The sequence below is a fragment of the Glycine soja genome, chromosome 8 (genome assembly GCF_004193775.1).
Source record: "Glycine soja cultivar W05 chromosome 8, ASM419377v2, whole genome shotgun sequence".
NCBI classification, from domain to species: domain Eukaryota; kingdom Viridiplantae; phylum Streptophyta; class Magnoliopsida; order Fabales; family Fabaceae; genus Glycine; species Glycine soja.
This window is the reverse complement of record NC_041009.1, coordinates 31689061-31705428: the sequence shown is the minus strand read 5'-3', so window position 1 is coordinate 31705428 and position 16368 is coordinate 31689061. Positions and strand designations below refer to the sequence as shown.

Genomic DNA, 16368 nt, shown 5'->3' with positions numbered 1-16368 from the left:
AGAAGGAAAAAAAAATGGTAGCAATGAGACTCACAGTGACGACGACAACAGTGGCGAGAAGTGGCGACAAAAATCGAAAGCACCAATGGCGGGGTGTTGACGACATGAGAAGAGGAAGCGAAAACGAAGAAGAAAGGGGCACACCAGCGGTAAGGTAGGGTGAGGGAGAGGAGAAGAGGGAGCTTTAAAATTTTTAAGTGAAGAGAATTTTTGCAACTTCACTTAAATTGTTGGGTGCACAAGCATTTCTGCTGGGTGCACGAAGCAATTGCCCTCACTTTGCCGTAAACACGCCCTTGTTTACACATATGGCGAATATGAGAACATGCTTCCATCATGGGCAGTTTTCATGGGAATTGTCCTGAACATTTTCCCATGTTTTAATCTATGATTATACAATCCACATTCAAAAAAGAGCTATTATTTTCCATTATCCAATCTAGATTTGGAAAAAGACCTCAAACTTCTTTCCAACTTCAAATCTTTCCCTCCAGCCCGGTCTTTCTTGAATTAGGTATGATTTTGAATCACTTCTCAGTCTAATTCTATCACGTCCATGCTAGTCGTTAGAGATAGTTGTTAACCATAAAAAATAGTTATTTTAAAGGTTAATTAAGTTTTTAGTCCTTAAATTATGGGGTTTAGAATTTTTGGTCCCTAAACTATTTTTAAAAAAATTTGTTCCCTAAAGAATTTGTTGTTATTAAAAATAGTCCTTGTCGTTAATGTCTTTTGTTAAGTGATGAAGTGTCATGAAATAAGGCAGATTAAATGCCACGTGTATGCCACATACACACATAAGTTTTATTATATTTAGGTAAATAATTAGAATATTATGTTATTAAAATGCAAAAGGAAAAGAGAAGAGTCATTGTTGAACCCTAATACTCCAAGCACCTATGAATATACAATAACCACCCACGAGGAGATCTACAATGCGAAGCAATAATTCATCATCCTCATCTATAATCTATGGTGATATTCGTGGCCACTTAAATAGAGAGCTCAAGACTTAACAAAGATTATTAACGGTAGGGGTTATTTTTAATAAGGAAAAATTCTTTAGGGACCAATTTTTTTTAAGAAATAATTTAGGGACAAAAAGTTCAAATCCCCCATAGTTTGAGGACTAAAAACTTAATTAATCCTTATTTTAATCGTTAGCCTTTTTAATGCTAACATAAAACCAACATTAGCACATGGGCATTGCCTATTGTAATGGTAAACAACTATTTATGATATTAAATATTTGGCTAAAATGTAATTTTTGTCCCCTATTTTTTTAAATAGGTGATTTTAGTCATCAATTTTTAATTGAGATATTTTATTCTCACTTTTAATAAGTTTGTGATTTTAGTGTCTCATTTTTTAATTGAGACATTTTGTCTCCCATTTTTAAAATATCCATAGTTTTAATTCTTGTGATTAATTTCAAACATTAATCTATGTATTCTGTAAACGTTGACTGATATATGTATATTTATTATTCATATGACAATTTTTTAAAAATTATTTAATTGCTGACAATCCTAATTTATTAAAAAATTAGTATAGTACATAATCAAGTCAGAAATTGACTAAGCAGACTAAAATTACAATTTTTTTAAAAGTGGAGGACGAAATGTTTCAATTAAAATATAAGAATTAAAATCATGAATTTTTAAAAAATAAAAAATAAAATGTCTCAATTAAAAAATTAAAATCACAAATTTAAAAACATAATGGAACGAAAATTGCATTTTATCATCAAAACTTTTAAGGACAACAAAAATTTATTTTATTTTTAATTGTTACTTAATTGACTATTCAATATATCTATTCCGTTGGTTCTCGGGTCGGGTCTATTAATCGGGTGACACAGAGTTCACAATAAGATGGTTCAATGGTTCATTCAGACATTCATCATTGACCAATCACCACCAACTCCAAACAGTTGGAATCGACGAAACGCAAAGGCATATTGACATTGGCATGGCTACCTCGCTGTGTACACCCAGCTACAGAGTCACACTGAAACTGTACGGAACAGATTCCCATAAGTTAAACGCAAAGCCCTCAGTTCGTTATAGGCGTCGTTTTGGCACCACCACCAGAATATGCTGCACCTCTAATAATTACAACGACAACAACATCCAACGACGACCCCAATCCGAAGCTATTCAAGTTTACTCGCAAATCGAGAGGTCCTTTCTCTCTCTCTCTACCTCAAAATTAACTTAGTATTTGTCTATGCTACCTGAGTTCTTTTTACCCTGAAGGAAAAAGCTTCAATCTAAATTTTGTTATATGATACTCCCTTCATCCTAATTATAAGATCCTTTCATAAAGAAAAATAATTCATAATTCATCTAGTTAATCATATTAAATATGTTAATTATTTGTATTATTATTCTAAAATTATCCTTTTCTTATCTCTATTAAATTGCTTCTAAGAAAAAATAATTAATGTATCATTAGAAAAAGACTTTTTAAACAAATTTATAAAAATAGATTTTATAATTAGGGATAAAAGGGAGTAGTATTTTATGATTACTCTGATGGCTCCACCTATATGATTAAGTGTACACAGCCAGAATTTTTTCTCTTTAAAGTCGGGAACAGTGCCAGTGTTATATACTGATCAGGATTTAATTTTAATTGTATGTATGGAAAAGCTTTGTTAGAACTTAGAAGATGTTAGTTGTACTTAGGTGATTTTGCTGCTTCAGAAGGTATTAGAGAATACCTTTAGTGCATCCAAAAAGAAAGAAAAAAACTAATACCAATGAGAGTTGGGTCTAGCAGAAGAGGTTAATCCCCTACTACAATGTGGTGAATAAGGTTCGAACTATGCTGAGAGGTATCCATATTTAATGCCTTATCGTGTCTCGAATTGCCTTTGAACAAGGATACTTGTGGAAAACCGAAAAAAGAAAAGAAAAGCTAACAAATCATTTAGTTTGAGACAATGCTGTATTTTTACTTTTAATTGCAAAAAATACTATCTTATTCTTTATTTTCTAATTTCAAAAGTTTGCATATGAAACAGTCAAAACAATAACAAAAAATTCACCATTTCCTGTACAAATCTTTGAAAATGGGAAATAAATACTTTTGTAATTTACAGTTAAAACAGAAAATAAAAATAGAAGACATTTTCTCAAATTAAATAACCCTTTAACTCTTAAGTTTTTCTGTAAAAAAAAACCATTAAGTTTTGTATTAAAAACTGCAGTTTACAATTGTAAGGTTGTACCTTATGGGTTTATTTTTTTTCCTTTGCAGATTACTTACAGATTCTGTTAGACAATCACAGGATGGTTGGTGGGGTTCCCCAGACTGGAGTGAAGTTGAGGTATACACTTTATTGTATGATAATGACATGTTATTTTATATTCTGTATCATACAGTAAAAATTGTATTCATGTTTGGAAGTTTGTCAGTCTGTAGTATATTTGGTACTAGCTTCAGTTATTTTGAAAAAGGTTATCCCTTTTCTGAGCAATCTGATAAAGATGATTCTTTATTATTTATTAGAGGAGAAGATTGGTGAATGCAACTTAGAGAAGAAAATTATATCATTATATGTGGGAGGAATCTGAGTCCTAAAAAAGTGTTTCTAGAATAGTCAAGGAGTTTTTATTCTACAATGGGGTTTTGGCACCTGTGAGCATGAATGGCTTTATATCTCAAAAGTGTTTCTAGAATATTAAAAGAAGCAATTTGGCTTCCTAGAAGCACATTGGAAGAAACAGTTATATGGTCCTATTCCTATCCCTTTGTTTTGGAGTTATTCTAAATCTACTCTGTACATACTCATTTTATAATTTCAGGGAGCTTGGATTCTCAAACCGAAAAGCTCTGAACCCAATTATGTAGTGCATTTTATCGGAGGTATATTTGTTGGAGCTGCTCCTCAGCTTACCTACCGGAGGTTTCTTGAGCGTCTCTCAGAAAAGTATGTTTCACTGTTCAGTTCCCAAAGTCCTCTGAATTACATTCTCATCACAGAATTTTTTTGTAAAATATGATAATTATGTGTTAGTGTAGTGTGCCGTGTGAAGGTTTTCCAATTCCCTGACAAACACTTATCTGTTCTGTAAAATATATTAACATGTGGATAATTTTGAGACTCAAATCTAGGATCTACAATGAAAAAAAACTAATTATAAAACCCTTTCTGTTACTAGGGGTATATTGATCATTGCAACGCCATATGCTAGTGGGTTTGATCACTTCCTCATTGCTGATGAAGTACAGTTCAAATTTGATAGGTGCTATCGCACACTGCAAGAAACAGTAATTATCAACTTGTGATCCAAGGACTAGTTTCTTTCTGTTTCTGATTTTCTTTTTTAAATGAAAATGTTAAAGATACTCATTTGTTCAGATCCAAGACCTTCCTATTTTTGGTGTTGGCCATTCTTTGGGGTCGGTGGTCCACCTTCTGATTGGTATATTGAAGTTCTTCTGCTAAGCTTGACATACAAAGTAAATTGATTTGATTAGTGGATACTGAATATATTAGTTATTTTACCAGGATCAAGATATGCAGTGCAAAGATCTGGAAATGTTCTCATGGCATTCAATAACAAGGTATGCTGTTGTCATCAAGCAAGCAACTTATATATAGCTGCCTCTGGTGAAGACATATTTTCTCTGTATTTCTCGGTTGTCTAATCATGATTGACTAAATTTGTTTCACCATTGTAGGAAGCAAGTTCAGCTGTTCCTTTGTTCTCTCCTGTGATCGTCCCAATGGCTCAAACCATTGGTCCACTTCTATCAGATATTTTTTCTTCACCAACTCTAAGAGCTGGGGTCAGTATTGCTATATAACTATCTTATACAGAAATGGAGTAAGACCTCTATTAATAATTTCTAGTAGAAATATAATCAACCTTCCTCGTGGTATGTCAAATAGAATTTGGCTCCTTTCCTGTTTAATATCTTACTATTACGACAACTTTACTTCAGATTATTGGAAAACAATAGTTCGACAGTCATATTTCAGATGTAGACAAATTCTAGTTATCTGGTCATTCTTTTTAGTATAATTGGATACACTTGGAGGGAATTCTGATTAGCTTATTTAGACTCATAGAAGTGGCTTATTACCTTCATATAAATTCTTTTTAGCTTATTTCAATTAGTTTCATACTTAAGCTTATGAATAAGTTTTCATTTAATAAGAGTTTATTAAATAAGTGATTAACTAATCTGTTCAGAAAATGCGCTCTTATGTGGTTTTTCAGTCAAAGTCTTTGACAACTCACTCAAGGTGTTCTTGATTTATGTGAGAAAAATCAGTAACTGCAAATAGAAAGGCTTTTTAAGAAATTAATATTTCTTTCTTGCTCAAATGCTTTTGAAAGAGAGAAATGGGAAGTCTAGGATATATAATAAAGGGAGGTTGTTGCTATATGATATTAAAAATTAAGGGTGCCAAGTAGACCATGTCTCGAGGGAGCTTACTGTAAATTTCCTCAAGTGCAACTTGCACATCACAGTAATTGCATAGTAGAATTCAACAATGTTTCACAGCTAGGGAGGTTGTTGCTGTAAGGGAGTAGTCAACTACAATATTGCCAAAAAACCAAACAAAACTGGGTGGTCTTTTTCATTTGACCACACCTTAAGGAATTTGCTTTAGTTTTCCTTGTTTCTCTGCAATCCTTGTTCTGATAGTCATTGCTGTCATATCTAGTCTGGCAGAAAATTTTGGATAGATTTATTGTTTTCAAGCATCAACAAATGCTCCTTTGCACATTATTCATTTTAATTCTTTGGATGGCTAATCTAAGATAATTGCAGGCAGAGATGACTTTGAAGCAACTAGAAAACGTTAGCCCTCCAATTATGAAGCAGGTTCTTCCTTTAGTTGAGCAGCTCCCTCCCTTGTACATGGATTTGGTCAAGGGAAGAGAAGATTTTTCTCCAAAGCCTGAGGAGACACGTCGACTTGTATGCGACATCTCAGATTTCTAATATTCTCAGCAATGAGCATATTTATTTGTTTAGAATAGAGTTAGAATTATAATATCCTCTTGCATAATCTTATATTCTTATTCCTAATTAACATTTGTGTTACAACTAGTTTCTTAACTGTAACAACTAACAAATTCTTAGGTTGCAGAATTTATAGATTTTAATCTCCTTAGAAGACAAATTTAACTGAACGTCATTTTAGGGTCTAGGTTCTTTATATTTGTTGCATAATCCTACATTTATTCTCATATGAGATGATTATATCTTGCATCTATTTATAATGAAGGGGGAGGGGGGATGTTATATCATGCAAACCAGAGATTGCACGAGTTATTGGCATGCTTTTATAAAAATAGTCATTCATTTCCAATTCAATTTTATTACTTTTAACCTTGTGCCACCCTAAACTTAGGGTTCAAAATTCAAAAGTTGTGAGACCTTTGTATTGAAATTTGCAGTAATTTCTCGGAGCAGCTTTTCTTTATTTCTTATTTTTTATTAGAGTTATTTTTTCTCGGTTTGCATAATTGCATTTAATTTCCTCATCTATTGTTTTCTAATTCTTCAGATAAAATCATACTATGGCATATCCAGAAATCTTCTGATAAAATTCCAGGATGATTTAATAGATGAGACTTCAACTCTAGCGCAGGTGCTTAGTTCAGAATCAGCCATTAGCTCAGTGCTAGACATGTCAATACGAAAGTTGCCTGGAGATCACGGTCTTCCATTGCAACAGGTATTTCTAGCAAAAATAACTTCACTTCTCCACTGAAGCTAAAAATACAAAAAAGTACTTTTTTTAGTTAAAATAGTGCTTTTTCTAGAAAACAAGTTTAAACAAACTCATTATCCATAACTTTTATTATACACCTTGCAGGCCCTACCAAATGTTCCGCCAGCAATGGCCGATGCAGTTAATCGTGGAAGTGAGCTTTTGTCAAATCTTACTGTTGGAACACCGTGGGAGATAGTTGCGAAAGAAGTAGGAAACTCGCTAGGCATGGATTCTGGAGTCCTGCGCGCTGAAGTTTCAAAGGACATGGATATGCTTGTCGATGTCATCGCAGCCTGGATAGCCTCCAATGCAGGGCCTAAACTTCTTCGGCCCTAAGGTCACGGTTTCATCTGGTCCTTGTCAGTTAAAGAACACATGCTGTAGAAATGTATAATAAATCAATATTGGCACCGACACTTCTTTCATCCTATCTCGGAGAATGCCAATCATGTGAATCCATACAAGTAAAGAAAATAGAACTCTGACAATCACCTGATGCTGTAAAAATATGAATTACATTGTTACAAAAAAAAAAAAAATAGTTGTTATATAGAAATTATTCGTTCCTCAGTGTACTGCCGTTCAGAATAGCTGTTCCTCTAATTTTAAAGGCACAAGAGGGTGTTTTTAACCTTGAGTTGATTTGATATTCTTTTAGAAGCATAGGTTACACCCGAATGGGCCTTGTGGGTGGTGGCTAGTACTAGAGTGTTGCAAGGTGCATCCAGCATTATTGCTGGTGCACCCAGCATTCTTGAAAAATACCAAAATTGTCCTTGCTTAGTTTTCCACTTCTGGATCAGCTTGATCCGTAAGTTGATCTGTAACTTCCGGATCAAGTTGATCCGGAAGTCTCTTACGGATCAAGTTGATCCGAAACAGACTTACGGATCAACTTACGGATCAAGCTGATCCGGAAGTCTCTTAGGGATCAAGTTGATCCGTAAGTGGAAAAAATAATTATAATATACTTTTAAATACAACATATTTATTTATAATATAATTAAATCTATTTTTTATTTTATTAAGTATAATATATTTATAAATATTGATTTATTATAAATAATTAATTTTTTAATATATTTTTTTAGAATAAATTTGTTTAGAAGATGATATTAAAATACTTACTCAGTCACATTATAATTATTGTTTAAGGTTATTTTATACATATTAATAAAAATCAATAAATACATAAAAGATAATATTATAAAGAATTAATCATATCATTATTAATATTATAAAGAATATAAAAAAATAAATAGTATTATATAAAAAATTAAAATACTAACTACTTTATAATACATTTTTTTACATGATCATTAGTATAAGTGGGAAAATTGTAATTATAAGAAAATTTAAAAATATTAGTACGTTATATAAGATCTTAGATAACGAATGATGTGCACTTTTTGGTTAATTATTTTTTTTACACCCTTTTCAACTTCTTTATTTCAATTATATTCAAAGTTATAACACGCGTGTATATAGACACAAATGGAATACACAATCAATGAAAATAAATAAAACTAACATTAGTAATGAAAATAAATAAAACCAACAATACTCATGAAATGAGTTCATGTACAATATTTGTATATACAAGGAATATCAATGTAAAATATGTACATAAACTAAGCCTGATCAGTGCGCCGCCTGTGTCTACACCTAACGTATACTAGATGGTCCTGCGTGACACTCCTGGCCAATCTGAGGCATTCTTCGATCACCTCATGTGTCGATGAGCCAAGCGTGACCACCCCTAGACTCAGATGGCGCTCCAACCGCTTAACAATGTCATCACAAACTTCCTATTACATACAAAACAAACTAATTACACAAATTATTATGCAAATATTGAGGTAAATTACGTAAATTATTAGTATTACCTACCACTGCATGTCTGGGCTCCTCCGCAGATGTCGACGATGCTCCTGACTCCGGCACACGAGGGATATCTGTCTGCGGGGCCTGAGGGACGACTCGGGGCTGCGGGGCGTGACCATGAGGCAGAGGATCTATTGTGTGGCCTGGTGTCATGAAAGGATGGGAGATGCGGAAGAACCAGTCGATGTAGTCACTGGAACACGCCCCTGGCACCACGTACACCTCACCTGCAGGTACGATATGATCCTCGTAGTGCATCCACCTGTCGTGTATATCATCATACAAGACCCATGAATCGACAGGAGGAGCAGGAATGGTCTGTGTGTAACCAAACTGCCGCACGACCCTCTCCGGTCGGTAATACACAGCAACAGGCCCCCAGCGCAAGAGACCGGAGTAGCATGATCTGACGTGGAAGTCTCGGACCTCCCAATGCTCCCCATACGGGATCCAACAGACATCCGGAATCCGGAGTCGGTCCAGGCGCTCCCTATACGACGGCGTGCGAATGCTCTTCACGGTCTTCTTCGTCGCAATCCACTTGCACGCACGCGGAGAAGTCTCGTCGTAGTCCTGATCAGCGGTGGACTCCGCAACTGAGGAAAAGTGCTCGTAAATCCAGCACTACAGATGTAACATTCAAATTATAAACATTAATAATGAAAGTCTAACAAAATTTAAATTTGAACATTGTTTAGCCTGGATGAATGAAAAACATATTTGTTACCTGCAGCAGTGTGATGTAACCGCCAAGCTGTCAACTGTGGCTCATGGTTGCATCGTTTAGTTGGTCGTACATATGAACCAAAGCAGCCACTCCCCAAGCGTACCTATCTGTCATATTGAGGTCCCGAAGGGCCTCCAAGTAGACAACATGGACATTGGTTGCACTCTTGTTAGCAAACAGAGTGCAACCCAGCAGGTGAAGAAGATATGCACGAGCCGCAGCTGTCTAATGACCTGCCTGGCATCGGCGCTGATATATATCACATATCCATTGCAGGCGTACGTACGGTCCACGACACTGGACTGTCTCAGCCCAAGCAGACTCTGGAGACACCATCAGCAAGTCCACCAACATCTGAACCGCATCATCCACGTGCAAGGGCTCAAATGCGTGAAAGTCGCCTATAACGGGAAGATGGAGAAGAGAGGAGACGTCGTCCAATGTGATGGTGAGCTCACCCACCGGGAGATGGAAACTAGACGTCTCCCGGTGCCACCGCTCCACAAACACGGACAAAAGTCCCCGATCGCCGGTGTCTACCGAACACCCGATCAGAGGACTTAGTCCTGTACCAGCGATAAGTCCCTCAATGGCAGGGACAGGCCAGCCTAAACTATGGACCTTCCTCCCATGCGAGGATAACTTCAATTCAGGACGCTCCTGAATTGAAGTATAAAAGGAACGCAAAATTCGTTAAAATTATCATTTAAAGGAAAACTAATTGTATAATTTACAAGTAACTAAAAATAAATAGTATAAATACCTCTCCCGTCCATACGCTGCAAGCAACGTGATCCGCATACGTTGTCAGCACAGATGGGTCGCTCGGACCACCCGGAAATCCCTGAGGCTGATCCTCAGCCGCCTCTATGCCTGCGTCCGCAGGAATGTCCGCATGAATGTCCTCCACAGCAGCTAGTGCCTCCATCGGGTCATCCTGAACGTCTGGGTCAGGGATGACTGGCTCATCGACGTGATCCGCAGTCACAGTGACTCGCTGCCTCCGTGTGGATGCAGTAGGTCGTCAACGCTGTGGAGCATCATCGAAATCATCATGATCTCCTCTGCCCATGCCTCTGCGAGTGACCTGACCTAAGGCACGACCTAATCCTCTGGTCCTAACCATGATCTGCAAATGAGTACCGCAAAATCCATCACTCATTTCATTTTCTCAAATTTCAAGCATTTGGTTAACTCAATTCAATTACTCTAACTTGCTGAGCTTTATGAATCTGACAAACAATGGTCAACAAATAAAACTTTCTGCGGATTAATTGTTCTCCTAACCCTCATAAAACTTTCTCTCTAAATGTTTTCTATATACACTAATTGATTGTCCTTATAGCATTCTATCTAGAAATAATCCACATTGACCAATATGTTTTTGTTGACCAGTTCTATAAAAAGCTAATAATGCTAGTCCTAAATATGTTGTGAACATTGAAAGTGAAGTTAGTAGTGTGACCACCGGATAATGAATGTTTTCTCCTTTTAAGACATGAATAAAATTCATTGTCTTTGTTCAAAGCAAAGGAGGTTGGGCTGTTTTTTGAAGAATGAAATGATGGAGGAAAGATGGAGAGAAAGGGAGGAACAAAGGAGGATTAGGGAAGAAGCTAGGGCTGAGAAGAGGGATGCACTAATCACAGCTTTGCTAAACAAGCTAGAGAGGCAAGGAATGTAGCATAGAAGACTTCATTGTACCAAACAAAATTCATTTCGATAATCTATTCGCACTTGAAGAGACTAGTTAGTGTTTGATTGTTGACAAGAAAATACAAATAGTGGGCTCCAAGAAAAAGGGAAGTGTTGTAGTTTAGTAGTTAGCTAGCTAGCCAAGTGGTCAACTATAATGTGTTTCCTCTTCTTCTCGTGAAAGGAAGCTTGATTATAGAGGTTTGTTCTTAGAAACTCAATTTCTTAGCAAAAATTAACTTTATGGTAAACTAGTTCTTATGATTTTGTCCAGTTGTGGTTCCATCTCTCTCCCTTCTGTTTAGATGGATATATAAACTATAGTGAGCACTATGGTTCAAAAATTCACATTACCTAACAAACAAACAATTGAAAACGGGCACAATATCATTGTCCGCGACATAATGTGCTCGCCATAATGGCTATCAATACATTTACACGCACAGTTTTAAGGTTAATGGAGCATTTGTTGAAATGGCTCACTTCACACAAAGTGTCGTTAGTTTCACTTTGGGTTACAATTGAAAAAGAAAAGGAAAGAAATTTAGATATATATACATGCTTCTAATCTTCAATACCAACTTATATATAGTTATATACTTTATAACAAAAGCAGAAGTAATGTTTATATGCGATCTAGATTTAATTATAAGTTGTAATTACTTGAAGCTCATGATCTTAAAGGGTGAGCTCAACGTGAATTACAGATAATGATATTTTCTGTGTGAATGAAATGAAATCTATTCATAATGATTGATATAAAAACTTGTTACATTGATTCTATATGTTGATCCTCTAATTATAAATAAGTTGCTACAAAGAAAAATAATTGGTAACCTGAAATTTCCAAAATGTATCATATATAAATAATCTCCTAGTTAAGGATATATTTTAGAGCTCAATTTGTCTTTTTGAAGAATGAAATGATTGCAGGCCTTTGAGCTTTAGAGAGAGCAAAAGAAGTTCATAGACATTAGGCAGGTGAGTTAGGTGAAGCAATGATTTCCCATTTTCCTTTTTCTCTCAAGGATAAACATTTAATCAAGTTTTAGGGATTTGTCCTAATCATGTTACTTTTGAACTTAATTTGCTGAGGTTATCTAGGCATTTGAATCAGTTTTCCGATTCTACATTCAGTTCTAAGTGGCAATTACATCAAAGGCAATTACATATTCGCATTAAATCAAATTGAAACATTAGATATTCTCCAAAATGACAATATTTATCAAATATTTAGCATATATTCAGAGTTGATCCTAATAACCAAAATTCCTAATTTCAAAAAAAAAAAACTCACAATGTATCAAATAATTGGCAGCTTTTCAAATAAAATGAAGTTGTGAGTGGTTTACGGATCAAGTGATCCGTAAACAACCCATCAACTTCCCCACGGCATTTTCTGCCATCACTGGCAATAACCAAAACGTGAACAGCAAACTTACCTCGAAGAAGAAGCAAAAACGGGAAGAAGAAGTAGAAATGCGAAGACCGACACCTTCCTCCTAAACACGTCAACAATGGCGGCGATGGCGGCGAAGAAGAAGAAGAAGAAGAAGACCGGCGGCGAAGAACAAGAGAAGAATGCAGTAGCTGCGCGAGAGGAAGAAGAAAAATGAAGAAGCAGAAAAAGCAAGAAGAACCGTTGGAGGAAGAAGACGAAGGTGCGCGGGAGAGAGGTTACGTTTTTTAAAAAAAAATTAGTCAAGGGCATTATAGCCTTTTCACAGCAATTGCTGGGTGCACCAGCAAAACTGCTGGGTGCACCTAGCAGCACTCCTAGTACTATTCTTTTTCTTTTTGGTTAAAATACAGATTTGATCCCTCTATTTTTCACATTTGGTCCCTCTATTTTTCACAATTAATAATTTTAGTTCCCCATTTTTTAAATCAGTCATTTTAGTCCTACATTCAAATTTTAAAGGTTGACAGTTAATTTCTTAACATTGACTGATATAATTTTAGTTTTTTTATTCTATTTTAAATACTAAAATAACATAATTTAATACATAAATATTTGATAAAAAAACATAAAATCCCCTTCCCCTTCTTGAAACTCCATTCTCCTGCACTAGTCATTTTTCGACTATGCCCAACATATTTTTTTTAATTCCAACATTGTCCTTATGTATAACCTATATAGATTGACAATTTGTATGGTCAATCCGTACGGATTGGTCTATATGGATTGACAATCCGTAAGCTCATGCAGATCTTGAACCTGTGATGAAATAATTTAAAATTTAAAATTAATGACACGTGGAGGTCTCGAACCTATAACCAACTAAGCTAATAGGCTAATTATGTTAAAAAAATAATTAATGTCATTATATATAATACTAAATTTTTTAATGTATATTTAATGCATATATAAGTTTACATAATAAATTTTGTAACAATTAATTTTGATAATGTATTTTTTTACATATATAAATTTTATTAAACTTATGTCACACTCAACACAAATTCCAATCCGAGAGGAATTGCGCTTAGCGCTTAGTGCCAAAAGTGGATTTCCCCTTAGTGAGATGAACTCGCTAAGTGAGATCTGCAGATTATAAATACATCCAACAACATAAAATTACGCATTTTGAGCTCCCTCTCTAAAAAATTTCCATCCAGAAGCCCTAACTCCTCCTCCTCCACCACTCATGACCACCAGTGGCCACCACGAGCTGTCGTTGCTTGGCACCAGACCATCGCATGGAGAGGAACACTTTAATCGAAGCGAAATCCTTAGAATCCACCTCAAGGATTCGGTGGAGAACAAGCTCTCAATCCTTTCTTTCGTAGTTTTTTTTTAGGTAATCTTGACTTCTATGCCTTTCTCCTAGTTAGTTTGAGCTTCTCTTAGTGGTCTCTTGTGTTTTGGGTACCATGATAGGATGTTTTTACACTCCCTTTGAAAAACCCTTGAAAATGAGACGTTAAAAAAATATTTTTTTATATAAAATTGATGTTATTTCTGTGACCTTCGCTAAACCTTGGTCACATTGGCGCGATCGGAATTTTAAAATGACGTCTCTTTGTAGTAGAACCCAAAACATCTCTTAGCTACTTCTGTTTTGACATGGATAATTGACCTCAAATGTTATTATTAACCTTGTTTTTTAAATCTATACTAAATTCCCTTCGATTTGGTATATAGAACTCTACATTTAGACTGACGAACATGAACAAGAGAGGTCTCTGAGCGATGCAAAGAGGATCTGATGGAAAACTCACGATAGGTAAAAGGAGTTTATTTTGGTTTACTGCTTTGACAACGTAGTTGGGGTCAAGGAACTCAACTATAGTGATGTATGTTTGTCCCTTTTGCATACTGGTTTTCAAGAAAAATTGTGTTTTTTTTACTAATGGGATGTGGTTTAATTGCTATCGATGATTGAAATTATGAATAATATCATTGTTGTATGAGACTTGTGTTGTCTGAAGACCTGGAGAGTGTGAATATTAGGCATAAAAATTTATATGTATATTGTCACAACCTACCCTTTGATGGGAGGGCAAGGCGAAACGTAAAAGTGCATCTTCCCATGAAGAAAATGCGTGGAGTCGCCACCAACGTTTATTCGAGGAAAACGTTAGAAAAACCAAAAAGACGAAAGTCTGCAAATTTTAAAAATAAGGGTTCAGGAGTTGTTTACGCACGGGGAAGGTATTAGCACCCCACGTGCCCGTAACAAAGGACGACAGCCTTTAATCGAGTGTAAACATGACTTCAAAATTATGTATTTTCCCTTTTTATGTTTATTATTATTTTGGGGTTGACAAGGGTGTTGCCCTTGCTCCTACGTATCCTCAGGTGCGATGAGGAATTCAGACGTACGTAGTTCTTTAAGTCTGGAAGTTTGCGTGTTACATTGATTTTATGTTTTTTTGAAAGATTGATTTTAATTGCGAACAAAAGTCGTTTAAGGCGTTGGACCTCGAAACGATGTTTTAAACTTTGAAAAGCGGAGAGAATCGTTAAGGCGTTGGACCTTGAAACGATCTTTTAAATTAGAAAAGAGGGGAGAGTCATTAAGGCATTGGACCTTGAAATGATCTCAAGTGACTTTAATGAAGGGAAATTCAGTTATATGTTGATTTCATCTTGGTTTTATTCATTAACTTTCAATCTCTTTAAAAGATGATATACGACATTAATGATTGGTTGAAACTTACTTTACAAGAAGAAAAGTGATTACGGATGGTAGAAGAATGAGATGAAGATGCGCAAAGCAAAAAAGAGGACCCCTAAGGGTGCATAGACCGTATCCAAATCCTTAAAACAAATATTAACTGGATGACGAACGAAGAATGATGTAGAAGCCGATTACGGTCGCAATTCGGTAGCTCCTTGGCCTCGTTTTTCTCTTCTTTCTTCTTCTTCTCTTTGATTTCTCCACTTAAACCTCTCAATGTTCAAAGCTCCCCCTTCCTTGAGACCCCCCCACCTATTTATAGGAAATAAGGGGGTTTGGGTCTTTGGTAGCTCACTCAGGCGAGCTGGAGCTCGCCAGGCGAGCTGTGGCTTCACCCTAAAGTAACCTTGCTCGCCCAGGCGAGCAGGTTACTTCACCCCTAAGCTATTTGGGGTCCTAGGTGAGCCAGAGGCTAGCTTGGGCGAGCCAGGGTCCAGAAAAAAGCTAAAAAAGACCCTTTTGCCCCTCCCCTTGGGTATTTTCCACATCCTTGACCAAAACATCGAATGATTTTTTGTCTTACGTGGTAACAAGCGTCGAACAGCTCAATTCGGCTAGGGGGAATCAAAATATCCATGAATGATAGTCCCCAGACGAAATTAGGGTATGACATATATATGTATGTATATATATATATATATATATATATATGAAATACGATTACTGATGACGTTAATAACACAAAGATGAGATGATGTTGATGTTTATGATAATAATGATATGAGATGATGTTGATGGTTATGATAATGATGTGTACTGATTTAATATAAATATGTATATATTTGTGCGTTGCTTGGTGAACGTATATTGCAGAAAATTTACTCTCATTTTTCACAAGCAAACTAATAAAGTTTTCATTTAAAAATTAAAATTTACACGATCGTAGCAACAAGGCAGGTCGTTGTAGGAGTTATGCGACGAGTTTCTAGGCGAAGTCCCTCCAGATAATGCACATAAGGGAACCGCACTAAAGCTAACATGGTTGCTTAGATACTTGCGCGCACCATTACCTGAACAACCAACAATACACCAACTACAATGCAGGTGTAGAACTTACGTAATATACATGATTGGTGGTGCTTTAATACTTGATGAATCTAGAAATAAAGTTCATCTAATGTATTCAAACCTAT

At 35.7% G+C, this 16368-nt stretch overlaps 2 protein-coding genes across 2 annotated transcripts; one reads left to right on the top strand and one right to left on the bottom strand.

Moving 5' to 3' along the window:
* Positions 1 to 1854: 1854 nt before the first annotated feature.
* LOC114422932 lies at positions 1855 to 7376 on the top strand. The gene is made up of 10 exons (XM_028389495.1): positions 1855 to 2183; positions 3265 to 3334; positions 3813 to 3937; positions 4170 to 4278; positions 4370 to 4433; positions 4520 to 4575; positions 4693 to 4800; positions 5794 to 5943; positions 6536 to 6706; positions 6848 to 7376. The coding sequence occupies exons 1-10, from the start codon at positions 1972 to 1974 to the stop codon at positions 7079 to 7081; spliced, it is 1299 nt and encodes a 432-aa protein (XP_028245296.1). The 5' UTR covers positions 1855 to 1971; the 3' UTR covers positions 7082 to 7376.
* A 1000-nt stretch (positions 7377 to 8376) lies between these two features.
* On the bottom strand, positions 8377 to 9600 carry LOC114424089 (serine/threonine-protein phosphatase 7 long form homolog). Its single transcript, XM_028390955.1, has 3 exons — positions 9535 to 9600; positions 8636 to 9253; positions 8377 to 8553 (listed from the first exon to the last, which is right to left on the bottom strand). Exons 1-3 carry the CDS (start codon positions 9598 to 9600, stop codon positions 8377 to 8379), a joined length of 861 nt encoding a protein of 286 aa, XP_028246756.1.
* Positions 9601 to 16368: the final 6768 nt, after the last annotated feature.

Excerpts from the sequence above, each read along its gene's own strand:
- LOC114422932 (XM_028389495.1), top strand. The coding sequence starts at position 1,972 with ATGGCTACCTCGCTGTGTACACCCAGCTACAGAGTCACACTGAAACTG. Across the intron at positions 4,434-4,519 it reads GGTGGTCCACCTTCTGATTG|GATCAAGATATGCAGTGCAA; the intron begins GTATATTGAAGT and ends TTATTTTACCAG. Across the intron at positions 5,944-6,535 it reads CTGAGGAGACACGTCGACTT|ATAAAATCATACTATGGCAT; the intron begins GTATGCGACATC and ends CTAATTCTTCAG.
- LOC114424089 (XM_028390955.1), bottom strand. The coding sequence starts at position 9,600 with ATGCCAGGCAGGTCATTAGACAGCTGCGGCTCGTGCATATCTTCTTCA. Across the intron at positions 9,254-9,534 it reads CACCTGCTGGGTTGCACTCT|TGCTGGATTTACGAGCACTT; the intron begins GTTTGCTAACAA and ends TTACATCTGTAG. Across the intron at positions 8,554-8,635 it reads AGGAGCCCAGACATGCAGTG|GAAGTTTGTGATGACATTGT; the intron begins GTAGGTAATACT and ends TGTATGTAATAG.